The sequence below is a fragment of the Coloeus monedula genome (assembly GCF_965178545.1).
Source record: "Coloeus monedula genome assembly, chromosome: Z".
Lineage (NCBI taxonomy): Eukaryota > Metazoa > Chordata > Aves > Passeriformes > Corvidae > Coloeus > Coloeus monedula.
Window position 1 is genome coordinate 75,806,098 of NC_138822.1, and position 13,451 is coordinate 75,819,548.

Consider the following 13,451-nt stretch of genomic DNA (forward strand, 5'->3'; position numbering starts at 1 on the left):
AATAAAACCCCAGGTGTCTACCAGAATTTTAAGGTGTAAGCAATGGGAAAGTATTTGTGACCAGTCTGAAAATTCATTTTACTCCAACGCAACATTTTCTGGAAGACTTACACAGATTCAAGTGAATATATATCCTGAGGCATCAAGGTATAATCAATAGAATTGTATTTGTTACCGGTCTGAAAATTCATTATATGCCATTGTAACATTTTCTGGAAGCCCTAAATAGACCTAAGTGAAGATATGTCCTGAGAATGTTTTGGGTTTTTTGCCGACAGCAACAATAAAGCTTCTGTTAAGAAAAAATCCGTACTGAGTTCAGTATACAAGAAAGTTCAGTGTTGAATTTATGGAATCTCTAAACTGTTGTTTGTCCCCCAGACACCCTGTTTCTCATTCCTCAACCACAGATTATGTTCTTCAAACATACGTATAAAAAGAAATTAAACTTCTCCATTTTCCTCCAGCTTGATGGATTTCCAGTTAGAAGGATTTTAGCATGAACAAAGCGAAGCAAAGAACACAGTTGCCTGAAATTGCCTTTCAATACATTTCTAGTATTGATAACAACTATTTTCCCATGCTAGAGGCACATTCACCCCCTTCTCCATCTCCCAGGACTATTCTCTGTTTTCTCTGTCTTTTCAATTACCATCTTCAGTTTCCTCTACATCTCCACCCCAGCTAATGATACCTTCCAGATTTATAGTGGGTAACCCTGCAAATCATGCACAGTCTATCTTCCTTGATTCTGGACAGCTTACAAGTAACTCAGTAAGTAAAATTTTTGTTTGGTTGGGTTTTACCTTTCTACATGCTTCACACTAATTTTAAGCCTGGTGTAATCCCAGTTGTTTTCTCTCTGTTTCTGTAATTCTGCATGACAAAGTACCCTGAGTTTACATTTTGAAAGAAAATGTGAAAACATCTGCAACCCCTGAATAAAACAACAAGTTCTTACTTAATGCTTTGCCATATATGAAAAGTAATTTCCAGTTGTTTCTTCTATGGAAAAACACATAGTATTGCCATCATCACATCCCACAGCCCACTGCATAAGATTATGTAATTACAACTGGAGATAAGAAAACCTTCCTCCATGGTTATTCTTTGGAGTCTCAGCTCCAGAGACTCCCTGCTCTCAGGGAGTCTGAATCACTGAAGTTGTCTTCTACTTCCACCTTTAATTTTCTCACAGCAACTCCAGCCCATTTTCTCTTTTGTAAACAGTAAGCTTGAAAAGATCATCTTTCTCCCTGTTGCTTATCTCCCTCTTCTCCAACATGGTGCAAGCATAAACAGGTTCAAACAAGGATTAAACCAATTCACAGAGCCACCGCTGCCAGCTATGAAACAGTATCTACTGCTGCCCAGAAAGGCTTTAAGCCATGGATATCTGTAAGCTGTAAGAGTAAGCCAGAGTCATAGCAGGTGCACTATATGCATGTGCCTTACACCTCTGCCTTGGGCTCCACGCATCCCTTTAGAAACAGTCTGTTAGGACAGACCTAGTACAGCTGTTTGTATTTTTTTGAACCGGCATGATTCCTGTCCTCCTGTTCCAGACTGCCAAGCCTCTCTTTTGAAAGATAACAATCTCCTATCATCCTCTCTCGAGACATTCTCATATTTTTCCCATTACTACTGAATTCTCTCCAGTACCCATTTCCATCTGAAGTCTCCCTTTTTGAACATGGATAGCGACAGCCCTCCTCTGCAAGAACATACTTCCTCTTAGTCATTAGCTATTTCTTTAATATAGAGGTTTTTCCCTATTGTTTTCAATTTCAGGACCACTGCTCTGTACAACAGCTTTGTGCCTGTTCCCCGTCTGCTGCTAGTGTAAACCTAATCTTCCCCTGCTCTCCACAGATTTCCCCCTCACTGAGACATCACAACTCCCTTGCAGCATTACCGCATCATGGGTATGCATCTGAATCAAGCTTGGATGCACAACTGTTCACCTCAAATACTGAAAATTACCAGTTAGCAGAGAGTTCTAGTGAACTCCAGAAATAAAAAAGTTATTCTCAGGAACTGACCCCATGCATCAGACTGTGACAGAAAACTCAGCTATGACCGAACTACATTCTCCTGGACCAAATGCAACATCACAGTTCTTTATAGTCACAAAAAAGTCCCAACAAAGCCAAGGTGCCAATGATGCAACAGTTCAAACGCTATAAACTCACCTCCCAGCCCTCAAAGATAAATCTGGAACCACGAAGCACATGAGGGACAGAGGTGTTTGGCCAGGATCAGATAGATGTGTCTTACAAATAAGCCATTGCAAACAGCCCTAGATCTAACTATGACAAATTGAAGACCTGCACACATCAAAAATACAAGTATAAACAATATCCATTTGGGGTGTTAAGAAAAGCAGTAAGAAAAAACAAATTACCTATGACTCCCTGTTGGTATCCCTTGCCAAATCAGCCTGGCTATCCTGAACAACTGCAGCCTAAGGCAGACACAAGATTTAAATTTTTATATTCCTGTAATTGCTGACAGGAACCTGCAATAGGTCTGTTCATACTTCACAAACTTTTCGGATTCTTTAGACTTAGTCCATCGAGTCACAATGACAAGAAAAGTAAGAGGGAACAGAAACAGCCCCACCTTCCTACGCAAAATTTAACACACATGGAAGAAATTTATATTCCATTTAGACTCCGATAGTTAACTCTCAAGCAGGAATATAAATGTGAGACCAAATTAAGAAACGGTTTTACAAGCAAATAAAAATAACTGGACCAAGGCAGGTGCCTAAATGAATACTTTTTTCTCTTTTTTTCCCCCTTTTAATCAAATTCCTTTTAAACTTCTCTATAGTTTGTGTAAGGTGTTATTTATTCTCAAAGTCACAGAGTTCCTTGATGAGATGACGTAGTCTTTTACACTGCAGAAAAAAACCCCAACAAAATAATCAGAAGTGTTAGCAGGAAGACGAAATACTGCCCATATACTCGAACAACACCTTTGTATGTGACTCACCATCTCTGCTAACTCACTTCTAGGTCTCTAAAGTGATTCAGCCAAGCAGGCCTACTGTTGAAAGACAAAATGCCTTCTCTAGCTGCTGTTGGTACAGATAATCCAAGGTAAATCCAGGGACACTATTCCCTAAGCAGAAACCTAGTATTGCTTTAAAAAGCTTTAAACAGTGGCACAGACTGATGGTTGGAACAAGCAATCTGACTGCAATACAGGACAGGAGGGACAGAACAGATGTCAGAATATTCAGCCTCATACCCTCTTCACCCAACCCATGCTTCAATGCAGGATATGTTGGCAAATACACAACCTGAGCTGACTATAAAGAGAGCAAACAAAACAAAAAACCAAACCAACAAACAAAAAATCAATGAAAACCAACAAACAGATGTGAAAAAGTCAAGAATTAAACCTTCTTTTAAAGGACATCAAGCACAATGCTGCAAAGTTCTTCTGCATCAGTGGAGCTGTCTGCGCCCATAGGGGGCAGGTTTAGCCCAACGGCACCTTTTCAGAAAACACACAGTCACTTTAATCACTGCAGCTTCACTGATCCCTTAGATATCAACAATACATTTAGGAAGGCTCTGGCAACAATTTCTGGAACAGCCACACTCCACTGGCCACAACTCACTCTGCAGGCAGTCAGCGTTGAGCAAGTCTTGGCACTTCTCGTGGCACTTGACCCCGCACTCCCCGCAGCGCATTCCCTGCCGTGCGATGCCCCACAGCAGCCCCTCACATTCGTAGCAGTAGGTAGGAGTTGTGGCTGTCCACACTTCGAAGTTGTGTGGGGTTGTACAAGAGATGGGGTAAATTAAGGCTTGCAAGGTCTTCTTATAGACATGAGATTTCTGAAAGGCAAGAGCACATGTAAACCAACATCCAGGAAGGTGACTGAGCCTATTTTTGCTGGTTGACACAAGAGTTTTACAGGAAAAGGCATGACCAGTGCAATAAAGCTACACATTTGAGGTGGACAAACCTATCAGGTATTTACATGCTGTATCAGAGGACACACAGCCCCTCGCCTTCCAAAAATGTCTCCCTAGTCATTTAAAAAATCGGAAGACTAATGTTTGTGAGTGGGAAATATCTTGAATAAAACAAGTTTCACACACTGTCCCTTATGGCAGATAGCACAGACAGAAATGGCAGGATTACTGAGATCAAGAAGAGTTTGGACAATGGCATCAAGCAGATGATGTGACTCCTGGGGTGTCCTGTGCAGGACCAGGAGGTGAACTCAGTGATCCTGATGGGTGCCTTTCCAACTGTGATTCTGATATTCTGTGATTCTGTGTTTCTACATTTTTCAGAATTATACTGATACATTAAATATTATTTTTACGTGTTTAGTTTCTATAAACAAATGATACAGGAAGCTTTGCATCTATATTTCTAGACATCTGTGAAGCTGGCTCTGCACCTCAGAGAGCCAAATCTGTTTAATTTGCTTACTAAGAATTAAGAGAAGCCAAGCAACCCTCCTACTTACCAGCTCTTCATCTTTGAGAGATGTTCTAGTGGCCATTGCTGAGGTAATTCCGGCTTTTCGGGACTGAACCAGTGACTAGGGAGGAAAAAAATTTTTTAATCACCACCAATATTTACAAGTGCAATGGCATTACGTCCAGAGATGTCACGCCTGACACTAAACCAACCATCTACTGCATTTAAATTGGTTTCTTAAAAATGACTGCTCATATCTCAGAGGAGTCAAATGAATACCCTGAAAGGTCTCCAACTTATTTCCATCTGTCCATAACCAGTCTCACTCCAGGAAATTTCTATCTGTTTCTCTGAAAGAAATGAAAACCTGGGTTCCCATCTCCACTTCTACATTACGGTAGCGACAGTAAGCCTTCTACTGTCTAAGGTGACTACAACAGACTCACTTTTCTATATCGAACTCCACTTATATCCAAAAGGAGATTACTTCATCAGCTTTACAACACATAAAACACCCCAAAATGTGACAGTAAAGAGTTGCAAGTAACAAGGATAAAAGAAAGGGGAGTGAGTTGGGAGCAGAGGTTTGAATGTGACAGTGTATCACATTCATCAGCCATCACTGAACACAATGAACTGCATTTTCCCCTCAATGAACTGCCTTTTACACCATGCCAACACAGCTCTGCAGCTGTGGACAGCACAGGGCAGTGGTCTTTGCAGCACCTCACAGTGGCATACAAGGAATTTCTGCAGCCACTCCAGTAACATGAAGGCAGAGAAGGGTTCTTTAAAGGTAGCAGCATTTGCTGTGAAATCATCCAACTCTATCAGTTTTGTACCATTTATGTTCTGCTTTATGCTGTTTCAACAGAGACTGAAAAAGTTCATTCCAACAGTGATGGAGCAGGACAGAGTGCTGGATATGCATTCACTGCAATAGTGCAGATTCAAAACAAAAAGCAAAGAAGTAAAGGGGGAAATAAGGTAAGTAAGGGATTTTTTTTTTTCTGGTGAAGACTTGATGGATAGTCTTCACCTCGACTTACCATTGCCTGTGAAGAGAGAGAATGAATGCATTCAAGGGAAGTAACACAAGTTAATGCCATTATTGCAAAGATTTAAGATACAAGCAGTTAGCTAGACACATACCAAGCTGCCCATGCATAAGCTGGCAGACAAAATTGTATGCATCTTTTCACATGAATTACAGGATATAGAAACTTTGGTCTTTCAGCTGTTACAGCATTTCTCTCAAGTATGAAATCACTACGTGTACTGAATACAGCCAACAGAAAACCATTTGTCCTGCAGAAGCCTCATTTCACCATCTCATACAAGCATATGAAAGTTGTCCTCATTACTCACTTGGTTCTCATGCTTCCTTCAGTGCAGAAGTCTACTGGCAATATTGCAAATATATTTTAAAATCCAAGCACATATGCTCGTTTATCTATCCTCTGTAATTCCAATCTTCTGGTAAGCTGCCAAACCTCACATGGACACTATAACTTCCCTTAAACTATGTGATTTTTAGTAAAACATTTAAAAATGATGCAGGCCTAAAAACAATCAAATATTTTGTGTAGAATAAAAAGGATAAAGAACATGAAAAATACCCTGTTTCTGTCAAATGATTGAAATTGTCTACAAAACCAAAAACTCATTCTCACTGAGATTTTTCAAGCACTATTCCTAACTCTTTAGCGTAAGAATTAATTTAACAAAATGCTTGAAGTGACAATGAATGTGCCCATGTATTCAAAAAGTAAAGCCAGCTGCAAAAATGCTGTGTGGCAGAAGAGAAACAAACAAATCTCTTACCAGATCACTGACAAGTGGAATTGGCTTTTTTTTGCGTAGATCAGGCATGCTATCAATGCCATAGAGGCCACCGGCAGGCCTGGAAATTCAGGAGGGAAAAAAAAATTATTAATTTAGGGTTGAGAGGGGTGAAGAAGGGGATGCTTTAGTGCAGGAAGAAAAACAGCCAGAAGATTATACTTAAGAAAGTGTAAAGTTAATGCTAAAAACAATTAAGTGTTTATCTTCACACACAACAATCCAGACATTCCTGCCTGGCGTTGGTGGCTAGGAGGGAGCACTCAAAGAGGATCAGCCCAGGGGCAGGATGCTGCTACCCATCTTCTGATTCAAGTCTAGAACACACTTAATACTGGCCCTTGAGGTCCATATAATTACTAGGAAAAACCTTATATAGAAGGAAAAAATATATTATTTTTAATTCTATAAAAGAGACTATTCATGGTACTCAGCATTTCAAGCCATGTAGACCTGTACACACAAGAGATGGCATTTGCTGGCAGAAGTGACAATGGAGCAAAAAGGCCATTACCCTAGCAACAGTCACAGCCTGATGAAATAAAACACTATAACCTGCTTCCCTCCTGACGAGACCAGGCTGGATAATTATACCTGGATCCTGCCACTCACTGGCAACACCACATGGATGTAACCCTGTACTTGAGGAAAGTCTATTAATCCAGCTTAAAGGCCCTCAGTAAATGCATTCATTTCTAAGGACTTTAGATAATGCTGTTTCCTAAAGCTGGAAACTGAGCATACACCTCTCTGCTGTGGCTTCCTCCCTGCAACAAACACCCAGTCCAGTAGGCAAAATCCACAGCACCCCTCAGTGTCTCTCTCACTTTGCCCATCTCCACTCTGCCCTCAGGTCTTGCTAACATTAGGAATATGGTTCCCGAGGCCTTTTTCTTGATTACAGAGACTGCCTCTCCATCCTTAGCCATTTGCCTTCACTCCCTACCACTCTGCCTAACACATTTTGACATTTGATAAACTGGCTGGCAATTTCAACCTGGGTATTTTGTTGATTTGGTACAACATACCATGTCAAAATGCTTTGCAGGAACATTACAGGAAAAAGGAGTATGGGACAAACTGTTCCTACAGCCATAAAAACCACACGTGGACCTACCTTTCAAAACAATCTAGGAAATCAAACTGCCACTACAAATTTGCATATGCCATGAAAAATTGTGGGGTTGATAAATGACAAAAGGCAATCTGCAACCATCAGAAGGCAGGGCCTACTCAAGCCCCCTTAAATACAGCCAAATGTAAAAAAAACAAACAATAAAACGTCCAACGTGACCAAACCTATACTACAGCTTGAGGATGGACAAGGATGTCACAACACAGCCTAGCACAAGGCTGTGCCAAAGAGGAAAACAGTCCATTATTACAGAAACATGTGACAGAATTGTAATAGTAAAATTGACTTTTTTGACGGGGTGTAGGAGGGTGACGTGTCCGAGCCATGGCTGAGCTGACAGCTGCTGCTGGCTGAACAAGCCTGGTGGGAAGGTGTAACTGCAAGAGCCATGTCAGCTTCGCAGTTTTCCAACAGGGCAGTTTTCCATCACTGGAAATCCTCATAGTGAGGCCACACTGTGTTTTTTATCAGAGGCTATCACCATTTCGAACAGAGAACTCCAGAAAAACTTTTTGACCAAGTCACACTGCAAAAATCCCTCCTTATTATAGAAAAAACTCACCCACATCAAGAAATAAATACAGTTATATTCCCAGATTTGTCTGCTGCCCTTATGTTATAAAACCTTTCTGATACTGGTGGTACTGTTTTGGGGTAAAATAGGTGTCATGGCAGACTACTCAGATGATGCAAAGAATCCCAGGATTACTTAAACTACAACACAGCTTACTGATAAGCTTTGGGTCAGGGATTTGTGTGAATCACTTGAATTATGAAAGCATATACAAAATAGAAAGGGAGAGTCTGCAACCTGAAAAGATGCAACAAAATGATCAAGTAAATGATCAAGAAAAGTTCCAGAGTCAATGCTCCTGCTAACAGCCTTTTCCTACATGATTTCAAAGTATTTTTTTTCTAATTTAATTGAAAGGAAACTGTGATACTCTGACATTTCCCAGGAAAGAAAAAGCACATAAAAATTTCATGCTTTATAAATTCAAGATGAGCCTATATGAATGATTGTGCTTGAGAAACATGTCTAGTTACAACTTGATTTGTTGCAAAATACTTTTGATAGATTGAGGTTTATGAGAGAACCAGTGGTAAGCCAGGATGACAAACATATTTGAAAGGTGCTTGTATTCATCACTGAAGAAAGGTGTCCTAGTACCTACATAGTTATACACCCAGATGACCTGCTTTTAGCTTGTTAATATTAATTTTTAAAAAATTCAACAACAATTCCCAGTTTTCTAAAGTGTTGTGTTTTCAGCTACCTCAGCCTCTTTATTCAAGCACAACTACTACCTCGTTAAATAAAATTACTGTGTTTGCACAGAAAGAAGAATTGACAGTGCCTCAAATATGCACAGTGTGGCTTTCTATGTAATAAGGTAACTCTCCTCTGCAGTGGATGTAATATTTATAGCATTATTATGGAGAGCTGTATGGAGGAGTGAATAGCATTTCTGTATGAGAAGATGATTTGCACTAATAAATAAAAGATATAGATACTACACCCAGAGACTGATCCATAATACCAATTGTACCTTTTTTTTTTTTAAAGTGATCTCTCCAAAATCCATGATTACAGACAGGGAGCTACTGTTGCCTTATACTATTAATGAAAATTGCTTGAAGCATGTATTCCTCTTTTAATACAAGTTGTATCACACAGAAGCCTCCATTAGATCTTGACAATCTAAGAAAGCTAAGGTGATTTGCAATGACAGAGGACGACTACTTCCTTCAAAGAAACACAGCTCTAATCTTCACATTAAAAGAACAACTCCAAACATAAATGCTTTCATATACTTTGAAGCTAATAAGCCAAAATATGGCTAAGGGTGGAATTAAAGGTTTACCACCCACAACCACCTTCTCTGGGAATCCCTTGCACAGGGGATACAGTGAGTATGACAAACTTTTGTCAGAACTACATTAGCCAGACTGTTTAGTTACATCTTGCATAGAGGAAAAAAAAATTACAGACTAGAGCAAACAATGCCTCAAATTGACATAACACGTATTTAAGTATTTCAGGACTGTAGGTGTATCCACCTTTCAGACTAAGAAATCATTTTGTGTGCATGAACCAATAAACTGAGTACATTGTCTCCTTGTTAAAGGAGGAGAAGGTGCTGTTTATAGTTACAATAAATCACTGTGTCCTGCTCCTGCAAATTGCCAGTTCTCCAGCAGCCCGCTCGCTAAGTCCCAGGGTCCTTGGGAAAAGCAGGGGGTTGCTAGGCAGCTCCAGGCATCCACAGGTGATGCTTCGAGGGAACATCAACACCACAGAACAATGACTCCAAAAGCAGACAGCCATATACCGAAGCTTCCAATTTAACTTCATGTTTTATTAGGGAAGCTTCCTTCAATAGTATGAGAATTAACTTAAGCATGTAGCAAGCAAACCTCTGGCCAAGATTTCAGGGCAAATCTTGCTGCTGCTGACTGATAGCTCCTAATGGGTGCCCCACCACCAAACCAAATCACCCTGATCGTGGTACCAGGCACATAACCTGTAAAATGTGTCACTGCCTTTTTCCTGCCAGAGGATCTCAGGGAAGCTGCCATGGTGGCACCTATTACCACGGAGTGTCATGCCGAAATTACAGTCAGAATTTGTCTGCTTCATTTGCTGCAAGTAGTGTGTTGTGAAGAGAATGCACGACTCATTCACAAGAATCACTCTCATCTGTGCAAAACAGGCATGAGGAGCACTGCTTTAAAAATACAAATTGCAATAACTTCTAGAGTTAGGGCAGTTTTAGCTACTACAAGGAATCATTTAAAATACAGAAGACTTCCCCAAACCTATCTTCTTCTTCTAAGAGCAAAAGACACAGCACTCTTTCAGAGCTTCTCTTCCCCCCCTCTGCTGCCACCAATGACTGATCCAAAAGAGAAGATTTCATCCAGACCACTCCGAGGTACTCAGTAGCAATTATTTAATACTGCTGCCATAAGCACTTGCCACCAACACATTACAGATTATACATTGCAACTATAGCCTTGTTCTTAACCACAGGTCTGGAAGAGCTGTCCACCTACAGCTGCTTAAGAAGAGACTGAAATATAGCAGCAGCCTGGCCCTCAGTGAAGTCTGGCCACTTGATTACTTCATTAGAAACATCAGAAATGCTATTTTTACTTGGACTGAACTGCACACCTCTGAAGCACACTGTAATTATAAATACAGGGATAAAAGGTCTCAAAATACCACTTACCCTCCTTTGAGCCAGGGTGGTTTCGATGGATCAGCCTCATCTTGGCCCTGAAGTGGGGGAAGAGAAAAGAACAGCATGAAATTACTTTCCAGGAACACCAGAAAAAGTATTGTATTATATTGTGTGGAAAGGGTAATAGACCACACTGCATGCAGGCAAATGCATACAGAAACTCACTCAAGCACCTCCAGTGACCAAGATGCCAGGATAAGTCATACAGACACAGACAGACTATGCAATTTCATTGAACAGCTAGGACTGGAACCTGAAGAGCCTGTTCAGTGCAACTCCTCATTCAAAAGGCAGTCTTGAAGACAAACATTTTATTTTTTTCAAACTCCAACGAGTTATTGGAGAGCTCCTCTTACTACAGGTCACTGCTTAACATGAATGTTGTCATAATGAAGATGTTACAAACTGAAAGCCCTTGTATGAAATGCACAAATGACAGAGTAACATGAACCTCTGTATGAACATTTGGGAGTTTTGCTCGTGCCCAAATGCAAAGACTCTTTAGTCCCCTAAGCAGAGAGGTCCTATTACCGAGTCACCCATTTATTTGAAAATATTTCATTTCCAACAGGCATGAAACAAGGGCCACCACCTGCAGGTCAACTGGGATCTCATGGTGTGATGGAAAACACAACAGACTGCAAATGTGGGGATTCATATTTAGGAATTCAAACCATGTTCTCATGTTCCTATTAGGAGTGCCTTCATAGAGTGATGTTCTGTTTCTCTGCAGATCTTCAGTGGACTAATTAGAAGAGATAAGTACCTGAACACTTGAAATGTACCTGGAAGAAATGGTTACCTGTAATTGGAAACCTCCTTGTTTCAGCTCACAGGTCATATGTTCTCCTGCACTCCCTGAACGAAATGATGCTTTCACACAGGACTAAGCAAGTCACGATGCAAACATTTAAAAATCCAACCTCAGATAATCCCATCTGCCAAGAGAATAAGGAGGCTGCAACTTGCACACAGAGAAAAAGTATTTCCAGCCATGGGACTCACAACCTGAGAGTCAACAAAGTAAAGGAGCTTAAGTCAGGAAATAAGATCCAACTCTATGCAAGACAAAAGAACACAGCTCCAAAAGAAAGATTTTTTTTTCCTTTCTTCTCCTCTCTTTTTTTTCCCCTAATCTGTGCTTTGGGTGAGCTGTGCAACCCCAGACTGTTCACAGGTAAAAGACTCCCAAGAAGACCAGAAAGAAACAATTGAGGTATAAACTTGAACAGAAGCAAACGTCCAAACTTTGTACTTTGGAGTCCTACAATTTCGGGGATAGGCAGATTTAAAGACTACATATTAGTAATGTTTATTATTTTATATTTAAACAGATTGAACAGTATGATGTTATCCATAACGGAATGGACACGATCAGACAGGCCTGCAGAGCAGGAAGGGGCCGAGAGCCACAGCCCAGTACAGTGCACGTTTCCCCACAGCTGCAGCAGCACACCAGGCTCCACTAAGCTGTGCTTCCAAAACCCCTCAGCCTGAAACCTGCATTTCCTCCTAAGGAATATGAACCAACTGCTGGTCAAGAGAGATTTCATAAACCAAATGCAACCAGATCCTTCTGAGCACACAGGGGAGGACATCTCTACCTTTGCATCTGAACACTTGGAAGAGCTGTGGTTAGAAAGCAACACTAAAATGGACAGAAGTTTCATACTGGATTGAGCTTGGCACCAATGGCTTGGCTGTGCTGAATGACAGAGAATGACAAACACTAACGTGGAAACATTGACTGGCAGAAGGTATTAGTAATAACAAAGTTTTCAATCATTTGACATGAGAAACTAAATATAAGTGACTGATATTTGAGACATTAACAGACCACAAAATAGCGTGTTCACTGCAGACTGGAGACCACAACAGCATCAAGAATCTGGGAGAAAGGCGGGGGGGGGGGGGGGGGGAATGCAGGGAAAGCTGTTACCTAGTTGAGCAATTTCTTACAGGCAGCCATGAGTCAACAGAGAACAGTCAGGAATGTAGATGTGGGGAGGCCAGAAAGTACGATCAGGAAACAAACCTCCATCATGTCCCAGATTTGTGACACGCAAAGTAAAATTTGCCAGGAGCTCCAGATAATTAAAATAAATGAGTAAAAGTATAATTTATTTTTACCAAGCCTTTCAGACACACAAATAAAAAGAAAGAAAGAGGCAGAGCTTCTCTAGGGTCAAGATTAAAAATCATCCGGGTATAACAGCACAAAACAAAAGAAAGGGCTTTCAGTAAGTGGCAATATTGATGCAGGGCCAAAGCAGGTGATGGCTGTGTGAAAGCAGGAGTTACCACCTGCTGAAAGCAAAGTAAAGAGCTGATTTTCTCCAGGCAGCCTTCTCCCTGAGAAAATGCCAAGAGAACCAGCACCTGACATCCATCAAACAAGGGCTAATGCCTTGAGACTGTGGAAGAGTCAGTGCAGTACCCACAGTTAAAGTGTGTGTGTGTGTGTGTGGAGGAGGGAAATGTGATCCAGATTAGTGCAGGACCATTACTGCCTTCAACAGCTTGAACGGGTTCTGAGCAAACATGAAGGAAAGAATTAAGATGGAGGCTACTGAAAACCAGGAAAAAATACAACAGAGGCACAACCAATCCTGCAAACATTCTGTGCCTGTTTCACAAAGGAACTCTTTTTCCCTAACCATAAAATAAACGATGAACTGAATTTTCATTTAAAAAAAACCCTTTTGATGCAGAGCCATGTGACGTTAATGAGGCCGGATAAGCTGAGGAGGAGGAAGGAGCTTTCAGGTGGATAAACAAGT

The 13,451-nt window shown here is 40.8% G+C and overlaps 1 protein-coding gene across 1 annotated transcript in view; it reads right to left on the minus strand.

The window, feature by feature from the left end:
• The window catches only part of LOC309584785 (protein unc-13 homolog B-like), a 204,429-nt gene that overhangs the window by 72,876 nt on the left and 118,102 nt on the right, over positions 1–13,451 (minus strand). The window contains exons 12-15 of the mRNA XM_082301026.1: positions 10,660–10,706; positions 6,274–6,352; positions 4,496–4,570; positions 3,632–3,851 (exon numbers count right to left, since the gene is read on the minus strand). Of these exons, the coding sequence (XP_082157152.1) occupies positions 3,632–3,851; positions 4,496–4,570; positions 6,274–6,352; positions 10,660–10,706 (421 nt within the window). The remainder of the gene's footprint in view (positions 1–3,631; positions 3,852–4,495; positions 4,571–6,273; positions 6,353–10,659; positions 10,707–13,451) is intronic.